The sequence below is a fragment of the Diabrotica virgifera genome, chromosome 10 (assembly GCF_917563875.1).
Source record: "Diabrotica virgifera virgifera chromosome 10, PGI_DIABVI_V3a".
In the NCBI taxonomy this organism is placed as follows: domain Eukaryota; kingdom Metazoa; phylum Arthropoda; class Insecta; order Coleoptera; family Chrysomelidae; genus Diabrotica; species Diabrotica virgifera.
Genome location: NC_065452.1, coordinates 116613106 through 116638281, shown reverse-complemented (window position 1 = coordinate 116638281; position 25176 = coordinate 116613106). Strand labels below are relative to the sequence as shown.

Genomic DNA, 25176 nt, shown 5'->3' with positions numbered 1-25176 from the left:
TAGAACTAAAAAATGCACTAGGCAAATAGTTGGTATACATACTTTTCGAAAAATTCCATCGCTAATCGTAAAATGATGGAATTTACCAGTCAGATAGAAATACGGGACACACGTTTCAACGGACTTTGACACTCTTTCTAATTGATCGGGATGGAGGTACTCTTCAAATAAAATAACAAAAATCCACCGTAGAAAAAGATGAGTGTATTTTACAAGGACCTTATACTAATAAAGTATATCTACTCGCTTCGGCGGTACATATACTAAAATTGGAACGATACAGAGAATATTACCATGGCCCCTGCTCAAGGATGACACGCAAAATCGTGAAGCGTTCCACATTTTTTATAAATCTTTAATACGTTCTAAGCTAGATTATGGAGCAATTGCCTATTCCACTGCTAATCAAGCTCTACTTAAATCATTAGATATTATTCATAATAAAAGTCTTAGATTAATCACAGGGACTTTCCCAACTACACCTGTATCCAGCATTTATCCTCTTTCAGGAGAACCATCTCTACGTCACCGTCGCATGTTCCTCGCTCTTTCACATGAAGCCTTAGTCGCTTGCAATATTTCAAAGCCAATATATCAAATCACTTTTACAAACAAATATATTCCAAGATATTCGCTATACTAAAAAACCATGTTACGAAAGAATGAAAGAATTAAATTCATACTTCAAAACCTAAACATTAATTTTCCGGATGTTTTCTCTTCGGATATTAAATACTCCGAGCCTTGGCTGATCGATTTACAAATCTGTGATGAATCTCTGGAGTATTTTGATAAATCCAATACGCACCATTCTCTGATTCGGTCCAAGTTCGAGGTCCTCTTAAAAAAATACCCCGACCACCATAAAATCTACGCAGATACATCTAAATCCGAAGACGGAGTGGGAGCATCAATCGTTTCCTCAGAGAACAATCTTCTTTTTCGTTTACCCCCAGCATGTAGCACATATTCAGCTGAACTCTACGCCATATACTGTGCTGTGAAACTTCTTAACGAGCTTACACTCACAAAAGCTCTGATCATAACAGAATCCCTTAGCTCTATAAACTCATTAAAACACATTTTCCCGAAACATTCTTTTGAAAAGTTACTAAAATACCAGCTGTCACAAGCTCATGAACATGGAAGAAGCGTCCAATTTTTATGGGTAGGTACTCACACACGTCGGAATAACAGGAAATGAAGAAGCTGACAGGACTGCATGAGATGCAATTTTAAGTGATTTTTCGGAGCCGATAGACAAGTGTGTTTGCAGTGATTTAAAAGCTTATTTTAAAAATAAAAAAAATATAAAAAAAAAATTTAAGAAACGCGTTTCTTTAGTTACGAGTGGCAAAAATTAAAAATATTAAAAAAAAATCAACTAAAAAGCAAAAAAAAAAAAGAAATTGAAAAAATCCAACACATTCGTCAATTCGTCAACACATTCGTGTGTTGGGATTTTTTCAATTTTTTTTTATTTTTTGCTTTTTAGTTGATTTTTTATTATTTTTAATATTAGTCATTCGTAACTAAAAAAAGCGTTTCTTAAAAAAAATTTTTTCTTATTTTTTTATTTTGTACCTTTTAGTCTTACACTTTTCAAACATTAAAATATATCGTCATGTTTATTAAAATAATGTATAAAACATATGATGTACAAACACGAAAAGTAACCGGAGTCGGCAAAAAAATTGAAACTTTATTGTTTATTTATGAAGCATAACGTAAACAGTTAACGCAAAAAGTGAAATTATGTATAGTTCATATAATTAGCTACAATCTGTAAAAGTTTCAAGTTTCTTCATTGTAAAAAACAAGAGAATCTAAGCATTTTCCATTAAAATCGTTTTTTATTTAAACAATAATTAATAAACATAAAAAAATTTTTATTGACTATTCCTGTATTGTTCCCGCGAATGCATATGTCTGCAAACTTTTAGTCATTTGCATTGAAGAAAAGGCAGTCAAATTAACGTCCAAAGATTTGACCCAAACGATTGAACTAAATAAAAGTGTTTAAAATAATACGTCAAAACGAATTCTAATGTTAATTGTAGCACAAAACGTCTCTGCCGGTGGTTTTTCAAAGACTACGATAAAAACAAATTCTTTAGTTCGAGTTTTGGTTGAAGTTTTGTTTCGTATCGTTTTGAAATTTGACACGAATAATCGCCAATTTTTATATAAACAAATATATGAGCGTTCAAAATTTGAAACTTTATTGTTTATTTATGAAACATAACGTAAACAATTAACGTAAAAAGTGAAATTATGTATATTTCATATCGTTAGCTACAATCCGTAAAAGGTTCAAGTTTCTACATTGTAAAAAACAAGAGAATTTAAGCACTTTCCATTAAAATCGTTTTTTTTTTGTATTTAAACAATTAATAAACATACAAAAAATTTTATTGACTATTTGTGTATTGTTCCCGCGAATACATATGTCTGCAAATTTTCTTTCATTTGCATTGAAGTAAAGGCAGTCAAATTAACGTCTAAAAATTTGACGCAAACTATTGAACTAAAGAAAAGCGTTTAAAAAGAAAAGTGTTTAATAAAGTGTTGTGCTTGTGGCGAAATGAGTGGTCTCAAACTAATTCTAAGCTCAATAAAATCAAAAATAATGTTTCTCAGTGGATTCCATCGTCGCACAATAGGGCTTTTCATCGACTGTCATTTGTTTCGAGCTTCTGTCATGTGTCACATAATATTAATATATCTACGCCATACGTCTTTGGTTTGTATCATTGGTATATATCAATAACGTATGACGTAGATATATTAATATTATGTGACACATGACAGAAGCTCGAAACAAATGACTGTGAATGAAAAGCCCTATAGGCGAGAACAAATTGTGATTGCGCGTTTACGTCTAGGACAAACCAGGTTAATGCACTCTTATCTTTTCACAAAGAATAATCCACCGATATGTGATCAGTGTAATCCATTGAAATGTTACATTATTAGGTATTTTGACAACGACACCCGACTTAAGCGTCGAAACGTTAAAATCATTTTTTGGCAAAAGTGTGGCTTATTTCCCATTAAAAATAGTTGATTATAAAAATGTCACAAGAAAATAGCTTCAGAACAACATTATATTACATTTAGGGTTGCATTTCTTAGAGGAGTCAATTTTATTTTTTTAATGTGTAGGGGGGTTCAGTAGAAGCTTAAGTTCAAGTTTTTGGAGTCGATATCAAGGTTTTTGAGGAAAGATATCAAACAGAACTATGAGACAAAATCTCCTACGCCTCCCATGCGTTAGAGCTTCATCTCATTCTATACCTTTAGATATTACGCCTTTACATTTTTTTGCCGAAATTGAGTTTTTCTGATTTGGTTGAATCCGTTTTTTTCATAAGGCTGCTTTCTGTATTCTCTTGTGTCTTCTTTGCCATTGGAAAGGAAAATATCCAAATAAAGTATAAAAATCGTATTGACAATATCAATTGAAAATATCATATTGACAATATGTTGTTTTGTTTTTATACTCTATCTAGCCATTTTCCTTTCCAATGGCTTCTTCTGATGCGAGGTGTACTTCGCTTTTCATATCGTTCTTCATTTGTTATTCCCTCTATATCTTTTATTTTTGACGATAGTCTCAGTTTATAAAGAAAATAGATGGATTCGTCGTTTAGATCATCTCTGTAAGATACCTTTTTGTTTCTATGTTTTCAACATCATTACATTTTCTTTGTATTAGACTGTTTTCTTTGTATTAGTGATCGTTATTTTGATTATACTAAACTATGTATAATCATGCTATTGTGATTATACTATAAGCAGCGAGGAAAAGTACGTGTCAACGAACAGCTGTCAGAAGAAATTGAAGTTAGAGGTGGGGTGAGATAGGGTTGCGTATTGTCGCCAATTATTTTTAATGCCTACTCGAAAGACATCCTGAAAAAAACTCTCGAGAGTGAAACAGCTGGAATAAAGGTAAATGGAGTTCCCATTGACAATGTTAGATATGCGGATGACACTGTAATCTTAGCCGAAAATATTGAAAATCTTCTGACTGAGACTGGTGACCAGAATAGCGGAGTATGGAAACGACAACGGTCTAACAATGAACGTCAAGAAGACAAAATTTTATAAGAATATCGAAAACTCAAAGAAATAGTGACAATCTTCTAATAAACGAAAACAATGTTAAACGAGTGGACAAATATGCATATCTTGGAACAATGATCAAATTCACAACTGATTACTTCAAGGAAATCAAAATCAGAATAGAAAAGACTAGAGCAAATTTTAACAAACTAAAAAGAGTGCTTTGCAAAAGAGATTTAACGATGGAGCTAAAAGTTAGGTTGGCTTGTTGGCTAGGTGCTACGTTTTCTCGACTTTGTTTTATGGAATGAAACCTTAGACCTTGAATGCGGCACCAATGAAAACACTGGAATAATTCGAGTTATGGGAGTTCATCATCATCATTCTCTTTGCCTTATCCCTATGCGGGGTCGGTTTCCCTAATTGCATTTCTCCACACAATTCTATCTTGGGTCATATCAATGTTAATCCCCTTTACCAACATGTCCTGCCTTATCGTCTCCCCCCAGGTCTTCTTTGGTCTTCTCTCCTACTCCTTCCAGGAATCTGCACTTCAGCTATTCTTCGTATTGGGTGATTAACGTCTCGACGTTGAACATGACCAAACCATCTTAACCTATGCTCTCTTATTTTGGCATCAATTGGTGCCACACCTAGACTTCCCCTAATATACTCATTTCTAATTTTATCCTTCTTTGTCACTCCACTCATCCATCTAAGCATTCTCATTTCCGCCACATACATTCGTTGTTCCTCTTTCTTTTTCATTGCCCAACATTCAGTTCCGTGCATCATAGCCGGTCTTATGGCTGTTTTATAGAATTTTCCCTTTAGCTTCATTGGAATTTTTCTGTCACACAACACACCACTCGCTTCTTTCCACTTCATCCATCCAGCCCTAATTCTACTGCATGCATCTCCATCTATTTCTCCATTACTCTGTAATACCCATCCTACTTTCCTTGGTGCAATCCTACTTTCACCTGAAATTTATCAGTCTCTCCCATACCTGTCCTAACACTAGTCGTTACTCCCTCATACATATCTCTCACAATCTTTACATATTCGCCAGGGATTCCTTTCTTATTGAGAGCCCACCAAATAATCTCTCGAGGAACTCTATCATATGCTTTCTCAAGATCAATGAATACCATATGAGCGTTGGTCTCTTTATTCCTGTATTTTTCCATCAGTTGCCTTACAATGAAAATTGCATCTGTTGTTGATCTGCCCTGCATAAAGCCAATTGATTATGATTGATTACTCTCCCATATTTTCATGGTGTGGCTAAGTAGTTTTATAGCCCTGTAGTTTGTGCATTGTTGTATGTCTCCCTTGTTTTTGTAAACAGGTACTAATATACTGCTTCTCCATTCGTTTGGCATTTGTCCAACTTCCATAATTCTGTTAAATAGACCTGCTAGCCAACTTATTCCTGTCTCTCCCAATGCTCTCCATACTTCCCCAGGAATATCATCTGGTCCTACTGCTTTTCCTTTCTTTATTTCTTGAAGCTCTTGAGCCACTTACTCGTTTGTTATTCTGGTAACCATTGCTGTTACTGTCTCCGTTAACTCGACAGGCTGTCTGTCAAATACATTCATTTAATAAACTGTCAAAATACTTTCTCCATGTCTTTTTGACATCCTTTTCGTGAATTAGTATTTTATTATTTTCATCTCGGATACATCTAATCTGATTAAAATCTCTTGCTTTCTTTGCTCTCTGTTTGGCTATTTTATATATCTTTGCTTCGCCTTCCCTGGCGAAGCAAAGATATATAAAATAACCAAGCAGAGACCAAAGAAAGCAAGAGATTTTAATCAGATTAGATGTAGATGGGATGTTAGATTAGATGTAGATTAGATGTTATTAGATGTAGATTAGATGTTATGGGAGTATAGAAGATTTTTGAAGATATCGTGGACAGAACACATTACAAACAGAGAGGTCATGAGAAGGACGAATAAAGAATCTTAAATACAATAAAAATAAGAAAATTGATTATGCAGGAGAAGATCCAATGAAAAAGAAGCATCATAGGGAGACGTAGAATGTCATGGCTGCGTAAAATGAGAGGATGGTACGGATGTACCTGAGCTTTTCAGAGCAGCCTTCTCTAAAGTCTGAAGACCTATGATGATTGCAAACCTCCGTCGAGGAGATGCCACTTGAAGAAGAAGATCGTTATTTGTTATGTATATTCTTGATCTCACCAAATGGTTGTCTGATCCACAGGGGCTCCTCTATAATATACTCTTGTATACACGTGTTTTAGATTGTTTATTTTCTTTAAATTTTTGTTTTAAAGGCAGCGAAAAATTGTGTGTTTTGTTATAATATATGTGTGCGAGTTATTAACATCCAAAAGAAAGAAGGCTTATTTCAAGGCCTGCTCTAATTACGATTTTTTCGATGGTTCTGTAATTGACTGGTGGTAAACAAAATTACAGAACAAGTTTATGTTTTATAAGCTTTCTATATATAATTTGTTTACAATTTCAATTTTATATAATTAATCTAATTTGTTTTTACTAATCCACATAATACTATGTTACTTTTTAATTTTTTGTTATTTTTATATGACCTTTTATGTTACTTTAATTTTTTGCACAGACTATTATATCTGTTTACATTTATATGTTAGTAATTATTGAAAACCCAACCAAATAAAGTTACAGTGTCCAATTATGAAACTATCTTTCGTTCAACTCAAGCAAAGTTTTGATCTTTTAACTCCAACTTGCAATTCATCTTGCTTTTATTCTGCCAATGAGATTCTACTTACGAAATCAGAGATACCATTTAAATAAATAAACTTCTGGTTAACTATACTAAGTCTACATATTTAATACAAATTTTATATAGCGTATTGTAATTTAGAGATCCAACTTCTTCTTACGGTGTCTATCCGTTCTGGATGTTGGCGATCAGCATGGCTATTCTAGCTTTGCTTGCTGCTATTCGGAATAGTCCGGTTGTCTATTTATTGAAACATTTTCTCACGTTTTGACTCCGAGATATTCTTCTTCTCGCTGGTCCGCTCTTTCCAAATACCTTGCCCTAAGGAACAAGTTGCAACAAGCCATATATTTTATTTATTTATTTATTTTCAACGGGCTGCAGCTCAATAAGATTACAAGTTTATAATATATTCCAATATACATAATACGTGTGTCAATAATTAAAATACAATAAAATAGTAATAATAAAACTATAATACAATAAAATATAAATATCACAAACTTAATTACATAATTCAGATTTATATATCACAATAATATTTCAATATACTTATGTGTGTCAATAATTATTAAAATATAATAAAATAGTTATAATAATACAATAAAATATAAATATCACAAACAGATTTACATATCACAATAGTGACTACCTATTCCACAACTACTCAAACAAACATACGCCTGAGGCCTGAAATGAATTCAGACTTCGGTGCAAAGAAATCTAGATCAGGGTGAATATTTGCCCATCTTAGTGCTCGAGATCAAAAGGTGTTATAAGCATAGTTGGTTCTATGGATAGAAACATAGAATGTTTGGTTCAATCGAGTACATGGAGACCAACCTGCTCAAGTAACTGAGGACACAAAACTGTTGAATTAATTATGCCATAAAGCATCCTTGCATCTTTAATTACTTGGCGGTCACGCAATGAGAGAATACCCAATTGAGTTTCAATTTGATGATAATTTACATGATTTAACTCAAAAGGTATACCCAGTTTATATGCTACGTACCTTAAGAACTTGTGTTGGACTGTCTCGATTTTTGAGATGTAAATATTAGATGAAGACTATACACAAGAACAATACTCTAGATAAGGTCTAACTAATGAACAATATAGTAGTTTAATTGCTTCAATATTCTGAAAGTCTCTAGTGCATATTTTTATAAAACCAAGCATTTGTAAAGATTTGGAAATTTTTGACGTATAATGTGATTCAAATAAAAGGTTACAGTCTAAGTTAACTCCCAAATCACGAATTTCAGTAACCCAGTCAACAGGAATATTCTGTATATTATAATTATATTCTATTGTGTCTCTCGATCGTTCAAAAGAAATAGCATGACACTTGGATGCATTCAGAGCCATGGAATTCAACATACACCACTCACTCAACCGATCAAGATCATGTTGAAGATTTATACAATCTTCTGTATTGTTGATAATTGTATAGAACTTTAGATCATCTGCAAAAAGAAGAGGTGAACTGTGCCGGAAGCAGTGGTGTATATCATTGATGAATATGTTAAATAACAGGGGCCCCAAATGGGAAACCTGAGGTACTCCTGAATGAACCTTAATCTCACTGGAGACAAAATCCCTGATACGCACCATCTGAACTCGGTCAATCAAGTATGTTCTCAGCCACCCAAAAAGTGGACCATTAACACCCATTTGTTTAAGTTTAAATATTAAAATACTATGGTTGACCCGATCGAAGGCCTTGGAGAAATCGGTGTACAGTACATGTACCCTACAACCCTTCTCCAAGGCCTTCCTCAGGAAATCCACAAACACTAGTATGTTACATTTGGTTGATCTGCTATTCCGAAATCGAAATTGTTGGTTTACTAGCTGTTTTTCAAGTGAAGCTTTAAGATAGTCACATACAAAACATTCAAATATCTTTGGTATTACACTAATTATACTAATGGGCCTGTAATTATTCACCAATTAATTATTTCCCGCTTTATAAATAGGTGTTAAAAAGCTATTTTTCCAACATTCTGGAAATTCACCCTCATTTAAGGATAGATTAAAGATGTGAAAAAGAGGTCTGGATAATATGAAACAACAGTTCTTGAGAAAGCTGGGAGGCAATCCATCAGGACCTAGACCCTTATCCGCATCCAGTTCTGATAATTTTAGATAAATATCATATATAGTTATGTTGAAACCAGTCAAGTTAGTAAGACCAAATATAGGTGAGTCACTGGGTATGACACATATTTGAGTGGAATATACTGTAGAAAAATATTCTGCAAAAAGATTTACAATATCTGGTCCATGATTGGATTCAACACCATCATACCTTAACACAGCGGGCAATGCGGGCTTTCCCCTCCGTGAATTCACAAACGACCAAAATCCCTTCAAATTATTTCTTAGTGATAATTCTGTTAAGTAAATAGATTTCTGTAGCTTTCAGCTTTTAACAATTTACAATTAGCCCTCAGTTGAGAAAAAGTCTGATAATTCAGAACTGATTTAGATAAAAGATATTTTTTGTGAGCTTTCTTTTTCTCAACTATCAGGTTCTTTAACTCTAAAGAGAACCAAGGAGGGAATCTACGTTTTGAATACCTTTTTAGGGGGACAAATAATTCTATAGCTAAGTAAACTATATCATAAAAAATGTTTACCATTTGATTCAGTGATTTTCCTAAAAATAAATTATCCCAACAGAACTGCGACAAAAAATCAGTTATTTTCACATAGTCAGCCGACTTGAAGTCCCTATAGAAACCGTCATTAACCAAACCACTATCATTGGGGCGCCTTTTGGTCATCATTATCTCAAATTCCAGGGGTGGGTGATGCATACCCTCCCTCAAAAGAGCTTCATCAGCTCTGGACACAGTTACATCAGCATCATAAACCAACACCAAGTCCAGAATATTACTCCAGTTGCATTCACAATAGTATTAGACTGAAACAAATTGTGGTATGCACACATACCAGACACAACTTGCAGGGCTTCAACTTCAGAAGCTGTGGTATCTGGTAGAGGAATTGTTGAAGAGCACATATCATTTGAAAACCATTCGCAGTTTGGTAAATTGAAGTCAGCAGCCAGGTAATAGTGTGCAGATGTATAATCTTCAGCTATTTTTTCCAAGGTTTCACAAAATATGAAATATTTGTCAAATGTAGACTTCGGCGGAAAATATGCTGTTCCTATAATAAACTAATTTGCACCTTCAGTCACCAAGACAAAAAGCTGTTCGATTGTCCAGTTAACTTCTAAAGATCTACTGTTTAAGCTCTTATGAACTGCAATAAAGACTCCACCACCTCTTGAGAATGAACTTGTTTCACTAGAGCGATCAGTTCTATATATGTTGAGGTCAAACAACTGCAGCTCTTCATCGGCATAGTCACATGTCAACCAGGTCTCATTGAATATTATGATACTGTAGTGAGAATAGGAAACATTCATAAACAAGTTGTCAAGCTTAGTTGTTATACCTCCTACATTTTGGAAATAAACCCACAGTCCAGGTGAAGACTGTTGTACAAGAATTCATCTGTACTCAGTAGATATATCTTAAAAACACCCTGTAATTATCTACGATAATTACTTTCAGTTATTTATGTCATCATAACAATATTACAACCTTCATTCGATTATATAAATATTGTTAGCCAAGATCACGATTCACTAATAATTGCAGAGTCAATTATAAACACTTTCCATGGTCGATGCTGAATAGGCATTTTTAAATATATAAACAGTTAAACTATAACAAGGGAATTCTTTATTATTATATTAGACATTCGTCATTCTATTTTGGTGATCAGACGTAATATTTCCACATTAAAGATAGTGTCTCTTTCTACACGAGATGTTCTTTGGGTGCGGTGCTACCAGCTTATACTAATGCGAGTGTAAATAAACCAACTCAACAAGTAAGCGTATCAATTATTCCACCCCTCGGATAAGGGATAACCACCCTCACCGGGAGAAGATAGCCTTAGTGCCCAGGGCTGTCATATGGCGATCCAGAACCAGGGAAGAACTCAGGACTGGTGAACAGGACAGGTATGAAGAAACACGTCAATGTTCAGGCACCTAGACCACCTTAGACAACAGAGTGGTATGTAAAATGGATGGAGACATCAGGCCGACGCGGAGCTGAAAAGGGAATAGTATGGAGATGGAACATCGTGGGACAATGGAAAATGGACAATGCTATGGAACGTGCAGCGAGGACTTGTGATACGAACAAAGACGTGTAAAAGTGGTAAGTCCATATTAGCTATTTTTATGGTATTTCCTGATTAATATAAAGTATAAAGTATAAACATTATGTGCTACCTTAATTACATTAATATATGTTTCAAGTTTACCTATTTTTACTTAATTATTCTATTCTATTACCAATATTTATCAATATAAAAAGATTTTTTTTTACCCTCATATTAAGTTATTATAGGACGCAATGATACAATTTTATATGATTTTTACATATTTATCAACGTATACTTTATCCTTGCTGACTTTTATTCATTTATTATTTGACTACTGATTTTTAGTACATTTTTGCAATTTTTATGATTTTAATATTTGCTATCGTAAATATACCTATCAAAATAAATATACGATATAACAAATATACGCTATATGCATAATACATTTAAATTATTATTCTAACTACTTATTTACAAGGGTTAATATAACGTTATTTATTTTTGAATTTTTATTACTACTGCAATTTTTACATATTTTTACCATATATTGACGTATTATTTTATCTCTATATTTTTTTACTATATATCTATATACTACATATCTATATACACCGTAAGACTATCGAATTTATATTTTCGCTAAGAAGTGCAGAAGCTGAAAAAAAGAAAAAAATTATGTATAAATGAGTAGCAACAAAGTTACGTGGGAAGATTTTGTCAAAATAGTTGAGGAAATTGCACAAGAAATAGATAGGCAAAGCAGAAGAGTCTTAAAGAAAAAAGTTCCGAAATCTAAGGACATAAAGGAAGAAGTAACGACACAGCTAATTAAAGCTTATAACAAGTTCACACAATTGACTAGGAAAAACTGGGAAGCACTTTCGGACAAACAAAGGGAATCGTGCAACAAATATTTTGGAAAAATCAGAGACAAAGTTATACGATCATTTCAAGCAGTAAATGTGAGAACAGTGGTTCCAAGTTCAATACATCAACCAATCGACAAGGAAGTTGAAGAGGAACAAAGCGATGAGGAAATAGAAGAAGGAAAAAGCGACGAGGAAGGAGAAGAAGAAATAATTAACGACGAAATAAAAGAGGAAAAAGGTGACATAAAACAAGATATAACAATATTAAACATGGCTTTGACAATCAATGAATTTTTGAATATCGCAAGCAAGATATTGCCCAACGAGTTCGATGGAAGCGCAGGGAAATTACAACCATTTTTAGACGCATTAGAACTACTTGGAAAATTGGCAGAAGGTCATGAAGACACAGCTGTAACGCTAATAAAAACGCGACTCACCAATAAGGCTAGGAACCTAATAACCACAGAAGATACGATTCCACGGATAGCTGAAGTACTAAAGAAAGAATTAAAAGGCGATAATCCGAAGAATTTAATAGCCAAATTAGCCAAAAAAAGGCAAGGACATAGAGATGCAGCAGTGTACGCATCTGAAGTGGAAGAGTTAGCAGAACAATTAAAAGTAGCATACATAGCGGAAGGAATGCCACTTGACTTAGCAAAGAAATATACGACCGAAGCTGTAGTAACAACAATGAAACGAAACGCTAATGCAGAGAAAGCTAAGCTAATACTGGAAGCAGGTAACTTTACATCACCGCAGGAAGTAGTATCTAAATTTTTGTCGATCGATACGACTGAAGAAAATGCACAAGGAAGAGTCTTAAATTATAGGACAAACTACGAGAATAGGAGAGAACAGCAGCAATACAGAAGAGGATACCATAACAAATATGACAGAGGAAGAAGAAATAACTTCGGACAACGGAACGAAGGAGAAGCAACGGACAATCAACGAAATTATTCGAACAGAGGATACAGACAATTTAACAATCAAACATACAGAGGAAACCAGAGAGGCGGACGTAACAGGAACGTAAGGTTACTAGAAATAGAGGACAGTCAAGAAGAGCAAGAAAACCAGCAGTTGGGGTTTTGAATGAACAAGAAGTTGGAAGCACACAGGCAGAAATAAAATATAACATTTACAACTTCGACCTAAACCTAACGAACTTTGTACGAATGAAAACAGGAATTCTTGAAAACACAAGCACTTTTATCATAGACACAGGAGCTGACATTTCAATACTAAAATGTTCACAAGATTTTATGAAGGAACAGGTGAAACCAAACACAAAGGCGAAAATAAAAGGAGTCACTAAAGGAGAGTTGCAAACAATGGGAGAAGTTGAGACAACACTCGAAGTAAAAGGAACTCGATTCGAACACATCTTTCAATTGGTAGAACCTAACTTTCCAATTCCAACAGACGGAATCATTGGGAGAGACTTTATTTCTAACTTTCAATGTATACTAGATTACGCAAACCTTAAAATTCACGTTAAAGAGGACAACGATTGTTACATTAGTACGAAAATTCTGGATAATATAGACAATGACACCATAATAATACCGCCTAGATGTGAAATTTACAGAATCGTAAAAATTTTTCAAACGTTAAAGAAAGACAGGATAGTGGAACAGCAAGAAATACAACCAGGAATATTCATAGCAAGAGCAATTATGTCAAGTAATAATCCATACATCAAAATTTTGAACACAACGTACGAAACAGTAAATGTAGACGCAAGCACAATCAGGACGTTGGATATTAAACTATTCAATATATATAGGCTAGTCAACGACAGCAAGGACAGAAAAAAAGAATTACGAGAATCACTGAAATTAGACATACCAGAATACATACGAGACAACTTAGTATCGTTATGCGAGGAATATTCAGACATATTCGCCCTAAGGCATGATATGTTAACCTGTAATAATTTCTACGAACAAAAACTAAGAGTTAAAGACCAAACTCCGGTATATATCAAGAATTATAGGACACCTCATGCGCAAACAGAGGAATTAAATCGACAAGTACAAAACCTAAGAGACCAAGGAATCATAGAACCATCTACATCCGAGTACAACAGCCCAGTAGTACTGGTACCGAAAAAAGCTATAGATGGAGGAAAAGCATGGAGATTATGCATAGATTTTAGACAACTGAACAAGAAGATAGTTACAGACAAATTTCCATTACCAAGAATAGATTCGATATTAGATCAACTAGGAAGAGCAAAATGGTTTTCAGTTATAGACTTAATGTCAGGCTTTCACCAGATACCATTAGAAAAATCATCGAGAAAATACACATCGTTCAGCACAGAAAATGGAGCATTTCAATTTACCAGATTACCTTTTGGATTAAATGTAAGCCCAAATAGCTTTTCAAGAATGATGTCAATAGCATTTTCAGGATTAACACCAGACAAAGCATTTCTTTACATGGACGATATCTTAGTAATTGGAATATCCGAAAAACATCACTTAGACAACCTGAAAAAGACATTTGAGACATGTCGAAAATTCAATTTGAAACTTAACCCAGGAAAATGTCAATTCTTTAGAAGGGAAGTAACATATTTAGGACATGATCTTTCTCAAGAGGGAGTATCACCAGACAAAGCGAAGTATGCAGTAATTGAACAATATCCGACACCTCAGACAGCGGAAGAAACAAAGAGATTTGTAGCATTTTGCAACTATTACAGACGTTTTATTAAAAATTTTGCGGAAATATGCAGACCACTCAACAAATTATCGAGGAAAGGAGTAGAATTTTCGTGGACCGAGGAGTGTGAAAAAGCATTCAAAAAGCTTAAAGCATCTCTGACGAAACCACCAATTTTAAAATATCCTGATTTCAACAAACAGTTTATCTTAACAACAGACGCATCTAATGAGAGTTGTTCAGCAATCCTAAGTCAAGATTATAACGGAATTGACCTACCTATAGCATATGCATCAAGAAGTTTTAGTAAAGGAGAATGTAATAAACCTATAATCGTTAAGGAATTACTAGCGATTCATTGGGGAATTAATTATTTTAAATGTTATCTATATGGAGCACCAACATTCAAAGTAAAAACAGACCATAAACCTTTGACACACCTATTTGCAATGAAAGAACCAACCTCAAAACTCACAAGGATCAGATTAGACCTAGAAGAATATGACTTCGAAATAGAGTATATAACAGGGAAAAGTAACTACGCAGACAGCCTTTCAAGAATAACATTGCATCAACTAAAAAACCTATACATAGACAACGCCCATATACTAGCTATAACAAGAGCTCAAGCAAAAGAAAAGGAGAAAGAAGCAAGACAAACAAAGGCTGAAAGTGAACTCGCACTACAGCCAGAAGCCACCAAACAGACAGTAAGGAAGGTACTAAATAATTTAGAGGCGCATAGACTACCAATTTTGTCCTTTGGAGCAGAACTAATCTCACCAAGACTGAGCATTAGGGCCAAAAACAAAATAAAATGCAGCAAAAGCATAGCCACAGGATTGAATCGTTTCGATTTAAACCAAGCGTTGGTACAGCTTGATAAGCTGGCGGTAGAGAATGCAGTACGTAAAGTAAAAATATACGTAAATGATATTATTTTTAAAATGTGCACAATTGATGAATTTATTAAAGAAGGAAATAAAAAATTGAAGAATATAGAAATATACATATGTGAAGTACCAGAAACAATAAAAGATGACAAAGAACAACACAGATTAATAGAAGAATACCATAATCACCCGATGTTCGGAGGACACTTAAAGAAAAATAGACTAATAAAGAAGCTAAAAGCAAGATTTAGATGGAAAAATTTAGAAAAAGACGTAAGAAAATACGTTAAACAATGCCATGAATGTCACATTAACAAACCGAATAGAACACTTGTCAAAGAAGACGTGATATCGGACACTTCTTCGAAACCAGAGGACACAGCGTACATAGACACGATAGGTCACCTCACTAGAAGCAATGAAGACAAAAAAGAGCGGCAAGAAGAAAAGAATAAGCTCAAAGCAACACCACAACACTTTAAAAGAGGAGACCTAGTCCTTGTAAAAAGGGAAGAGAATGGTAAGTTTGATAGTCTTTATGTAGGTCCTTTCACGATAACAGAAGTAAATAACGTTAATTGTAAAATCAGAATAGAAAACAATAAAATCAAGGAAATACATAAGAATAGATTATATGCTTACAATCCGAAAACACAGTGAGTGACAAGTGTTACGAAACAATGTTGTTAAACGAACATTTTATATTATTTATGTATTTGCGTAGGCTTAGGAAGTTTGTATATAAAATAAATTTTTTTGTATTGATTACAACACAGTATGGGTTGGTAGCACGACTTGCAAATTTCCCTCCCCGTAGTCGGAAAATTCCTAAAAAGGGAAGGTGTACAAGAATTCATCTGTACTCAGTAGATATATCTTAAAAACACCCTGTAATTATCTACGATAATTACTTTCAGTTATTTATGTCATCATAACAATATTACAACCTTCATTCGATTATATAAATATTGTTAGCCAAGATCACGATTCACTAATAATTGCAGAGTCAATTATAAACACTTTTCATGGTCGATGCTGAATAGGCATTTCTAAATATATAAACAGTTAAACTATAACAAGGGAATTCTTTATTATTATATTAGACATTCGTCATTCTATTTTGGTGATCAGACGTAATATTTCCACATTAAAGATAGTGTCTCTTTCTACACGAGATGTTCTTTGGGTGCGGTGCTACCAGCTTATACTAATGCGAGTGTAAATAAACCAACTCAACAAGTAAGCGTATCAATTATTCCACCCCTCGGATAAGGGATAACCACCCTCACCGGGAGAAGATAGCCTTAGTGCCCAGGGCTGTCATACTGTGTTAGTTTTTTGACATTATTCTAGGAGTGTCATTTAAGTACTTGATAAATAAGTTTTGTTCGCCCTTTCTCTCTCTTTCCTTAAGTTCGCTCTTGACAGTGTTTAATGCAGTTCTCTGGTGTGGGGTGAGATCTGAATCGATAAAAATCTTTAGTGCCCTGTCAATATTTCTTCTGTTTCTGAGTATTGCCAAATAGTCTTTATGGTTACGAAGGACAATTCTATATGAACGGTATCCATTTTTTTCTTTTTTCCAATTCGTGAAGCCTCAGCAATATCAATGGCTGAGTTCATTAATCCAGATAAGAGGGATGTGGCTTTGTTTAAATCGTCATCCTCACCATACTCAGGCATATTAAAAATCATAATGTTGTTGGATCTTTTCTGTCTCTCGATCATTTTACTTAACACTGATTGGTCTGTTGTGATTTGTTCAAGGGGTTCAGTTGTTTGAGGCACTTTTATATCTTTCAGATCGAATTTCAGATTTAAGTTCATTAAAACTTACCTGAAAAGAACCGTTCAAAGAGTCCAACTCACTTCTAAGAGACTTTATTTGTTCTATCATGTCCATGGCCTGATTAATAGTGTCCTTTATGCATGCAATCTCACTCTCCAAAACATCTACTCGTGCTGAGAGCCCAATCAAATTCTTAATTTTGGGAGTACAATCCTTGCACACATATGGTATTATTCTACTTGGCATCACTATTGCTCTGATTTCTGTGGCACTAACACTGGAACAATTTTTACACAATACCAGCTTACAATAATCACAAGGAAAACCAAAGACATCGGCGGAAGACTTTGATTCCTTAAAAATACATGATTTATTGCAATTATCACATGTGCCTGATATTATAGGTTAGGATTTTAAATCTGCACAAAAACAAGAAATAATTTTGTAATCTCAAAATTGACTTCAATTGTAGGGTTAGGAAACACGACAAGGAACCAATTAAGGCTGTTTTAACAATAAAATGCGTCTTTTAAATTAATTAAATCACCAAAAATTCATCCAACAAAAACATAAACAAACTATGACATATGACACGACTTTTTAAATGAAATGTATATATCTGCTCATTCGTCATAACATGGCCAAGATATTCTATTTCTCAACACTATCAATTTCTTTACAGGGCTTCTAATAATACCTGAAAAATACCTAATTTTACCATAATTTGTTAGTAACAATTAAACGCACCATATTTGGGCTTCCAGACCACTTCCATTGGATTCCGCGACCCCAAAAACCTCACCATCAAATCACGGCGAGCCAGAATTTCCTACGGGACCCTCTATGTTGCGACTAGACTACTAGATCATACCTACTTCATTCTCAGAAACATGAAAATTTGAGACGTTATCAAGAGAATAAGACTAAAAAATTCTTCTAAGTATTGACAGAGCACGTGTGCAGTCATTTGAAAATGATCTTTTTTTTTTTCTCAAATTTGTGATTGTGAGATGTGTTTTAAATAGTTTTATTGTTTATTTTAATAATTATCAACAATTGAAAAAAATGCTTACGTTGGGATTTAATTTGCAATTATTATTAGTTTTTTGTTTATAAACATTTTTTAAATTAGAACATCTCATTTTAAAAAGCAGTCGTGTGTTAAACGTTGTTATATGTGTAGTTTTTTATCTAAAACATTTAGTAATATTTACATGAATGAAAAAGTCACTTTTTACTTAAATTTTTTGTTATTTCTAATGTTGTAATATCGTTTTTTATTTGTTTGATGTATTTCAGCTTTGGTCTTCCTCTTATTCTTTTTTTCACTGGCACTTGTTTGCTTATTTTGTTTGGTATTTCGCCTTCTTCCGTTCTTTCGATACGCCCCATCCAACGTAGCCCTCCGACGTATCTCTCTCCAACTTTGTTGACATCCATCTTATTCCAGCATATTTCATGTAGTCCTACAGTTGCACTGGTTGCAGCCACAGTGTCATTCTATAATAGAATAGGTTGTTGTAATGTGGATATTAACCTCGCTAGGGGTAGGGATACACTAAGTACCTACTCATAATACGTTTATTTAATCACTATATACGCTAGTAACTAGTTGGTGGACGAAAGTCTATATTCTAACTACATTAATGGTTGAATAATGAATAATGACTGATATCTTTCTTTACTTGCTACGTATCTATAATCAATCCCAATTGTTTGTTATGATTCCATAACTGACTGTGACCATGAAATACTAACAGTACCAAATTGCTGACTCCGTTGTTTTCCAAAACGAGTGGTCTACATTGCAGAAGCAATGTCACCTACTTTTACGAAATCAAAACAATCCATGTAACTAATATTTGTTTGAGACTTTAAACATTAAATCGATATAGGTTACTATTATTTTTGAATGATAATATAAATCCTGTACAACTCTTTTTGAGGATGATTTTTTCATCATTTGTGTTAGAGAATATGACGTAGCCATCTTAAACGATTCAGTTTAATGTATATTTGGTGAAACTCAAAGTTACAACTTCTTCTGCAGTTACCATCGTTAATCTCATCCAGTATCGAATCCAATATTATCTGTCTTTTAAATCATTTTACACAGTGATTTACAGTGCCTCTTGTTTTAAAAGTGTAGTGTGTGTGATAAATATCTTTCTCCACCCGTTATTTTTACGAATCAGTGAATATCAGTGAATAAGTTTAGTGAATTAATAAAATGTCCGACGATTCTCCCCCCGACACAGGGGGGAAAGAAGATAACGACACACAGGATTCTATGATCATCGAAAACACCGATCAACACACCAGCGGTAAAAACAACAGCGATATGGAAAGCAGGTCTGAACAAACGTTGCAACAAAAAAGTAAGGTCTTTAATTTACGAAAACCACATATTTACTCGAACTTTGTTTATGTTTTTATTGAAAGTACCAACGACCGTAATATTTCAAATCTTCATTAAATGGCCGTAGGACATATTCTCCACCAAAAACTTGCTATTCAAAACATTCTTAAGATAGACCGTATAGGAAAAAGTAGAATTAGAGTACAATTAAAAACTATCAGAGATGCTAATAATTTAATTAATAATAAAAATCTTGAAAAAGAAAACCTAAAAGCGTATATACCTAATAACTTATTATCTAGAAAAGGCGTTATCAAACACGTTGACACCACTTTTGATGAACAATATCTATTTAAAAAAAATTTATCACATGTAGCTATTACTGAAATTCAGAGAGTTAAACGCAAAATTATATCAAATGGTGAGACAATTTTTGTTCCGAGACAAACGGTGATTGTTACATTCGAGGGAAATGTTTTACCAAAACACATATATATTAATTCTGTTTCATGCCCGGTAGAGCCTTATATATACAGGGTGACTCAGTGTTATCGATGTTTGAAATATGGCCACGTGGCCCTGCAGTGCCGTAGTGCAACAAAACTTTGCATAAACTGCAGTAAAGGAAAAGGGGAAATACATTCTTGTCGTGACCCACAAGATAGTTGTTGCATATACTGCAAAAATAGCACACACAAATCAATCTCAAAAGATTGCCCAACCCATATGAAACAATATGAGATTAAAAAGAAAATGGCTGAAGAAAATTTAACATTTTCCGAAGCCAAACGTCTCAATAAAACTTCGTATGCTAACTCTCTCAAATTGCAGAAAAATTTTCAGTTGTTGTCTAACACAATCGATAAAGAATTTCCCTCCCTTCCACATCCCCGAGTAAGATCTCAGTTTCAATTAAAACAATTTTCTTCACATACTTCTGCATCCACTTCTTCGCTTAGTTCACAAAGACGAGAACACCCGTCAACAGAAGAAAATCCAAAGGAAAAACGTAAAGCTTCTTCTCCCGTAGCGGATCCGAGATTCCAGCCCATGTTTCCTTTTAGCTTTGGTCCTGAAAAATCAATTACTATTCCTCCTAGAGAACAACCCGTACCAGATTTGTCTGGAGATGAATTCATAAAGTATTTCTTTGTTATATTTCAAAAGGTGATTAAAGAAGTTAACTCTGTCGAGGACCTTTCAAACATTGAAATTAATGATATTAAAAATATTGCATCGGAACAAGCCGAAGATATATCTGATGACGAGTACTAACACACTTTATATTATGCAATGGAATGCCCGTTCAGCGGTGTCTAATAAATTTAGTTTAATTAAAGCTTTGTATGAGTATAAAATTTATATAGCTTTGATTAGCGAGACGTGGTTTAAACCAAACCGGAATTATCAGTTCTCGGGCTTATCGGTTGTCCGGAAAGATCGAGCTAATGGCACTACTGGAGTTGCAATACTAATAAAAAATAAATGTAGTTTTAACAAAGTCACTCCAAGCAATATGGCAGAGGGTTTACAAGCATGTGCAGTGGTAGTTAAATGCAACAATTCTAATATTTCTTTCATATCCCTTTACTGCCCACCTGATATCACAGTATCAACAAAAAATTATAACAATCTTTTAAACAATACTAATGGCACATCCATCATTGGAGGTGATTTTAACGCCCATTTTTTGTTAATGTTACACCCAAATTTTGTTAATGCTTTAAATCAGTCACCTCTAGTTCTCCTCAATGACGGTTCACCGACAAAAATCTCTAGATTCGGTTACAAATTCGCAATAGATTTAACAGTCTGCTCTGCAGATATCGTGAACAAAATAGACTGGTCAGTTAAGTCAGACACACTAGGTTCCTATCATTTTCCCATTATCATGAAATGAAACTTAATTTATCTATAGTAACACAGGATGATACAGTATATCCCAAAACTAAATGGAATACAAAAAAAGCCAATTGGCAACAATATCATTGCTTTTCTGACATATATTACAATAATATGCCTAATTTACTCAATAGGTACTAATGAAAAATACGAATTTCTATTAAAATGTATCGAATTTGCGGCTAATCAATCAATCCCTCTTAATAAACCTTTTAAAAATAAACGTTTGCCGCCACCGTGGTGTGACGAGGAATGCAACATCGCAGTCGGTCGAAGGAAAAATGATACGCATGTATAAAAATAATAGTACAGTAGAAAATTTTCTACTTGTGAAAAAGGAAATAGCTAATACAAAATTGTTTCTAAAATCTAAAGCTAAAAATTACTGGATACAGTATTGTACTAAGTTGAACAAAAACACCTCTGCAACTGAGCTTTGGCAGCAAGCCAAAAAAAATGAAAAGAATCCCAATATCTACTTATAAATGTAACAATTTCGAATGGCAAGAACCATTTCTCCAAAAAATTTCACTGGATTACGTATGCAATAATATTAAAAATTTACCCTGCGACAACGGGTCTCCCAATCCACTCTTTGACGAGCCAATTAGTTTTAATGAATTGACGTTTGCATTAAAAAACTCAAACAACTCAGCTCCTGGTTTGGACCACGTCACTTACGATATGATCTGGTATTTATCTAGCAGGGCAAAATTATTTATACTTGAGATATTTAATGAAATTTGGTTACAAAACGGCACTATTGAGAAATGGAAACAAATTATAGTAATCAAAATACTCATACATCAAAAAAATCCTAGCCATGCCGACTCTTACCGCCCTATTTCCTTACTATCATGTATTTGTAAAACATTTGAGCGTATCATTAAACACAGACTTGAATTTCATCTATATTCTAACTCTTATTTGCCTGCACGACAATTTGGATTCAGAAAAGGTTTCGGTACTATAGATGCAGTATCCCATTTGGTTCTAGATATTCAGTTGTGTTATTCGAAAAATCAGTATTTAGGAGCCTGTTTTCTCGACATTAAAGGTGCCTATGATTGTGTAGATACATTAATATTGCGGGAAAAACTATTAAATGTAGAAATTCCTCCTAGAATTTGCAATATGTTATGCCAAATGGTATCGGATAGAGAAATATATATTAGGTCGGTTAACAACTCATTAATAGGCCCCCGTTTAGCTTCGGTGGGTTTACCACAGGGCTCCGTCATGTCTCCTCTTCTGTTTAACATATATACTAGAGAAATGCATGTAAAAACTAATAATTATAACATCATACAATATGCTGATGACTTTGTCATATGAAAAAAATCTCGAAAAATGTACACAGAATCTGAAGTTAAACATAAATGCACTCATAGCAAAATTTAATTCAATTGGTTTTTCAGTATCAACTGAAAAATCAAATATTATGTTTTTTAAAAGGCACTATACACCACAAATAGATAATATCAGTATTAATGAAATGAACATTCCTATTGCAAATACATATAGTAACTTATCTCGGCATTATTTTAGACAAGAAACTGAAATGGAAACCATTCATCAACAAAATAGAAACAACAGTTAGCAAAGGAATAAACTTTCTAAAACTTATTCGAAAAACATGGTAGGGATCAGACCCACAAACATGTTTAATATTTTATAAGTCCTTCATCAGGTCAGTTTTGGACTATGGGTGTCTTTTCTATGGATCAGCTAGTTTGTACATTTTAAAACGACTAGAGGTGATACAAAACGCTGCTTTAAGACTGTGTTTGCGGGCTATGTGCTCTACCCCTAATGAACCTTTGCGAGCGGAAGCTTTGGAACCTCCTTTAGATCTCCGAAGACAAATGTTAGCGGAAAAGTTTGTTCTAAAACCATATATAAAAAACCCGAATTTGATCCATAAAATTTCTATGTTAAACATTTTCGATCTAACAATAAAATATTGGTCGAAAAAGCCGTCTCCCACTTTATGCACAGCTTTTCGAAATACTTGTAATATTACTAACATTATTAAAAATCCACCGAAATTTGAATTTTTTAAGTCCTTAGTTAGAGATCTCAAAAATCGAAATTCCGATATACTCTGAAAATATGCTACTTAGCAAATGCATCCTTAAGAATTATACTGCTAGATACCCTAACCATATACAAGTATACACGGATGCTTCAAAACAAACACATGGAGTAGGCTGTGCCTTTTATATACCAGCACTTAATGTTGAAAAAAAAATCAAACTTAATCCCATGACATCAATATTTTCCGCTAAAACTATAGCTATTATAAAAGCATGCCAATACGCTGACAACCATGATATCAAAAAAATAAACATAATGTCTGACTCTTTATCAGTCCTAAAAAGTTTCTCTAGCCAACTAGATGCAAATTCTGTAAGCAGTAATTCCTTTAGAGTAGAATTAAAAATACTAATATCTGAACTAACGATCAGACAATTCAATATAATTTTTACTTGGGTTAAAGCGCACATTGGTCTCCAAAATAACGAGAAAGTAGATGAGTTAGCGAAAGACGGTAGTCTAAACGGCGAAGAGATTTCAAATGATATTGGGCTACAAGACTGCATTTCGATAAGTAAATATAATTTAAAGAATAGCTGGAAATTAAGATGGAAACAATATTGCGTAAACCACCCGACAAGTTACACACTTTTACATCCAGAGATCCCAACGCAGTACTGGCACAAAAATCAAGATTTGTCGAGATATGATATAGTTACCATAAACCGTTTAAAATTTGGACATGCCTGTTTCCCTTCTCACTTGTTCAAGATTGATCTGATAGACTCTGATTTATGTGAAATATGTAATATACCAAGCGATTTAAATCACATTTTTTTCGCATGTAACAAGTTTAATATACATAGAAATAAACTATACATTTAGCTGATGCAAGAAAACCTTTTCCCCCCTTACAATATCATGAATTTACTGGCTCTAAATAAAATTTCAATCTTTAATATTCTTTTAGGTTTTCTCAAGTCGTGTAAATTAAAAATTTAGATTAGGATTAGCTTTGAATAACCTTTGTTTTTCTCCTGGTTGTTATAATATCCCTTGCCTCCGTGGTCTACCTTTTCTGTGGTTAGTCACCCTGATCGATCCCTGGGTGTGAAAAGTGTTTTTTCCATCCTTGCTCGTTTTGGTTTCGTCATAGTCTCGCTGCTTGTTAGGATTAGATAGTTTTTAGTTTAGGATTTGGTGCTGGCTAAATGGGCATAGCTCCCAAGGGCCAAAAAAAAAAGAAAAAAAAATAATTTTAACATTTTCTTATCTGTTTTATCATTGTCCAATTTTGTGTCACGTATGTTAGGATTAGTAGGTCAGGCCATGAGTTCTCTGGGTGTGTCGATTTTCGCATTGAGGAACGACATGCATCCCTACGATTAATGTTATGGCATGCTGGACGAGCCATACAGCCTGTAGTCACTATCCTCAAGTATGAGCTTGAACACAATAATAAATATGTAATACTCATACGCTCATGATTAGCACCTAGCAGATCATGAGGGCCTTCACATTTTACTTTACTTCAACTTGTCTTGGGTCAAATGACTTTAATCTTTTCTATCGGTCTCCCTTGGCCACCTCTACTTTTCCGGTCCCGAATGGCTATTAGGTTTTCGGGGGCAGAAGGGTCACTAT

General features: G+C 33.9%; 1 protein-coding gene and 1 non-coding gene across 2 annotated transcripts; both read left to right on the top strand.

Moving 5' to 3' along the window:
- Nucleotides 1-239: 239 nt before the first annotated feature.
- LOC114336929 (U6 spliceosomal RNA) lies at nt 240-346 on the top strand. The gene has a single exon (XR_003653507.1). It is a non-coding gene; the product is annotated as a U6 spliceosomal RNA (small nuclear RNA).
- A 23261-nt stretch (nt 347-23607) lies between these two features.
- Nucleotides 23608-24417, top strand: LOC126893140 (uncharacterized). Its single transcript, XM_050663091.1, has one exon. It carries the CDS (start codon nt 23608-23610, stop codon nt 24415-24417), a length of 810 nt encoding a protein of 269 aa, XP_050519048.1.
- The last annotated feature ends 759 nt before the right edge of the window (nt 24418-25176 follow it).

What these genes read in the sequence shown, in the direction of transcription:
- LOC126893140 (XM_050663091.1), top strand. Translation starts at nt 23,608, where the DNA reads ATGCTACTTAGCAAATGCATCCTTAAGAATTATACTGCTAGATACCCT.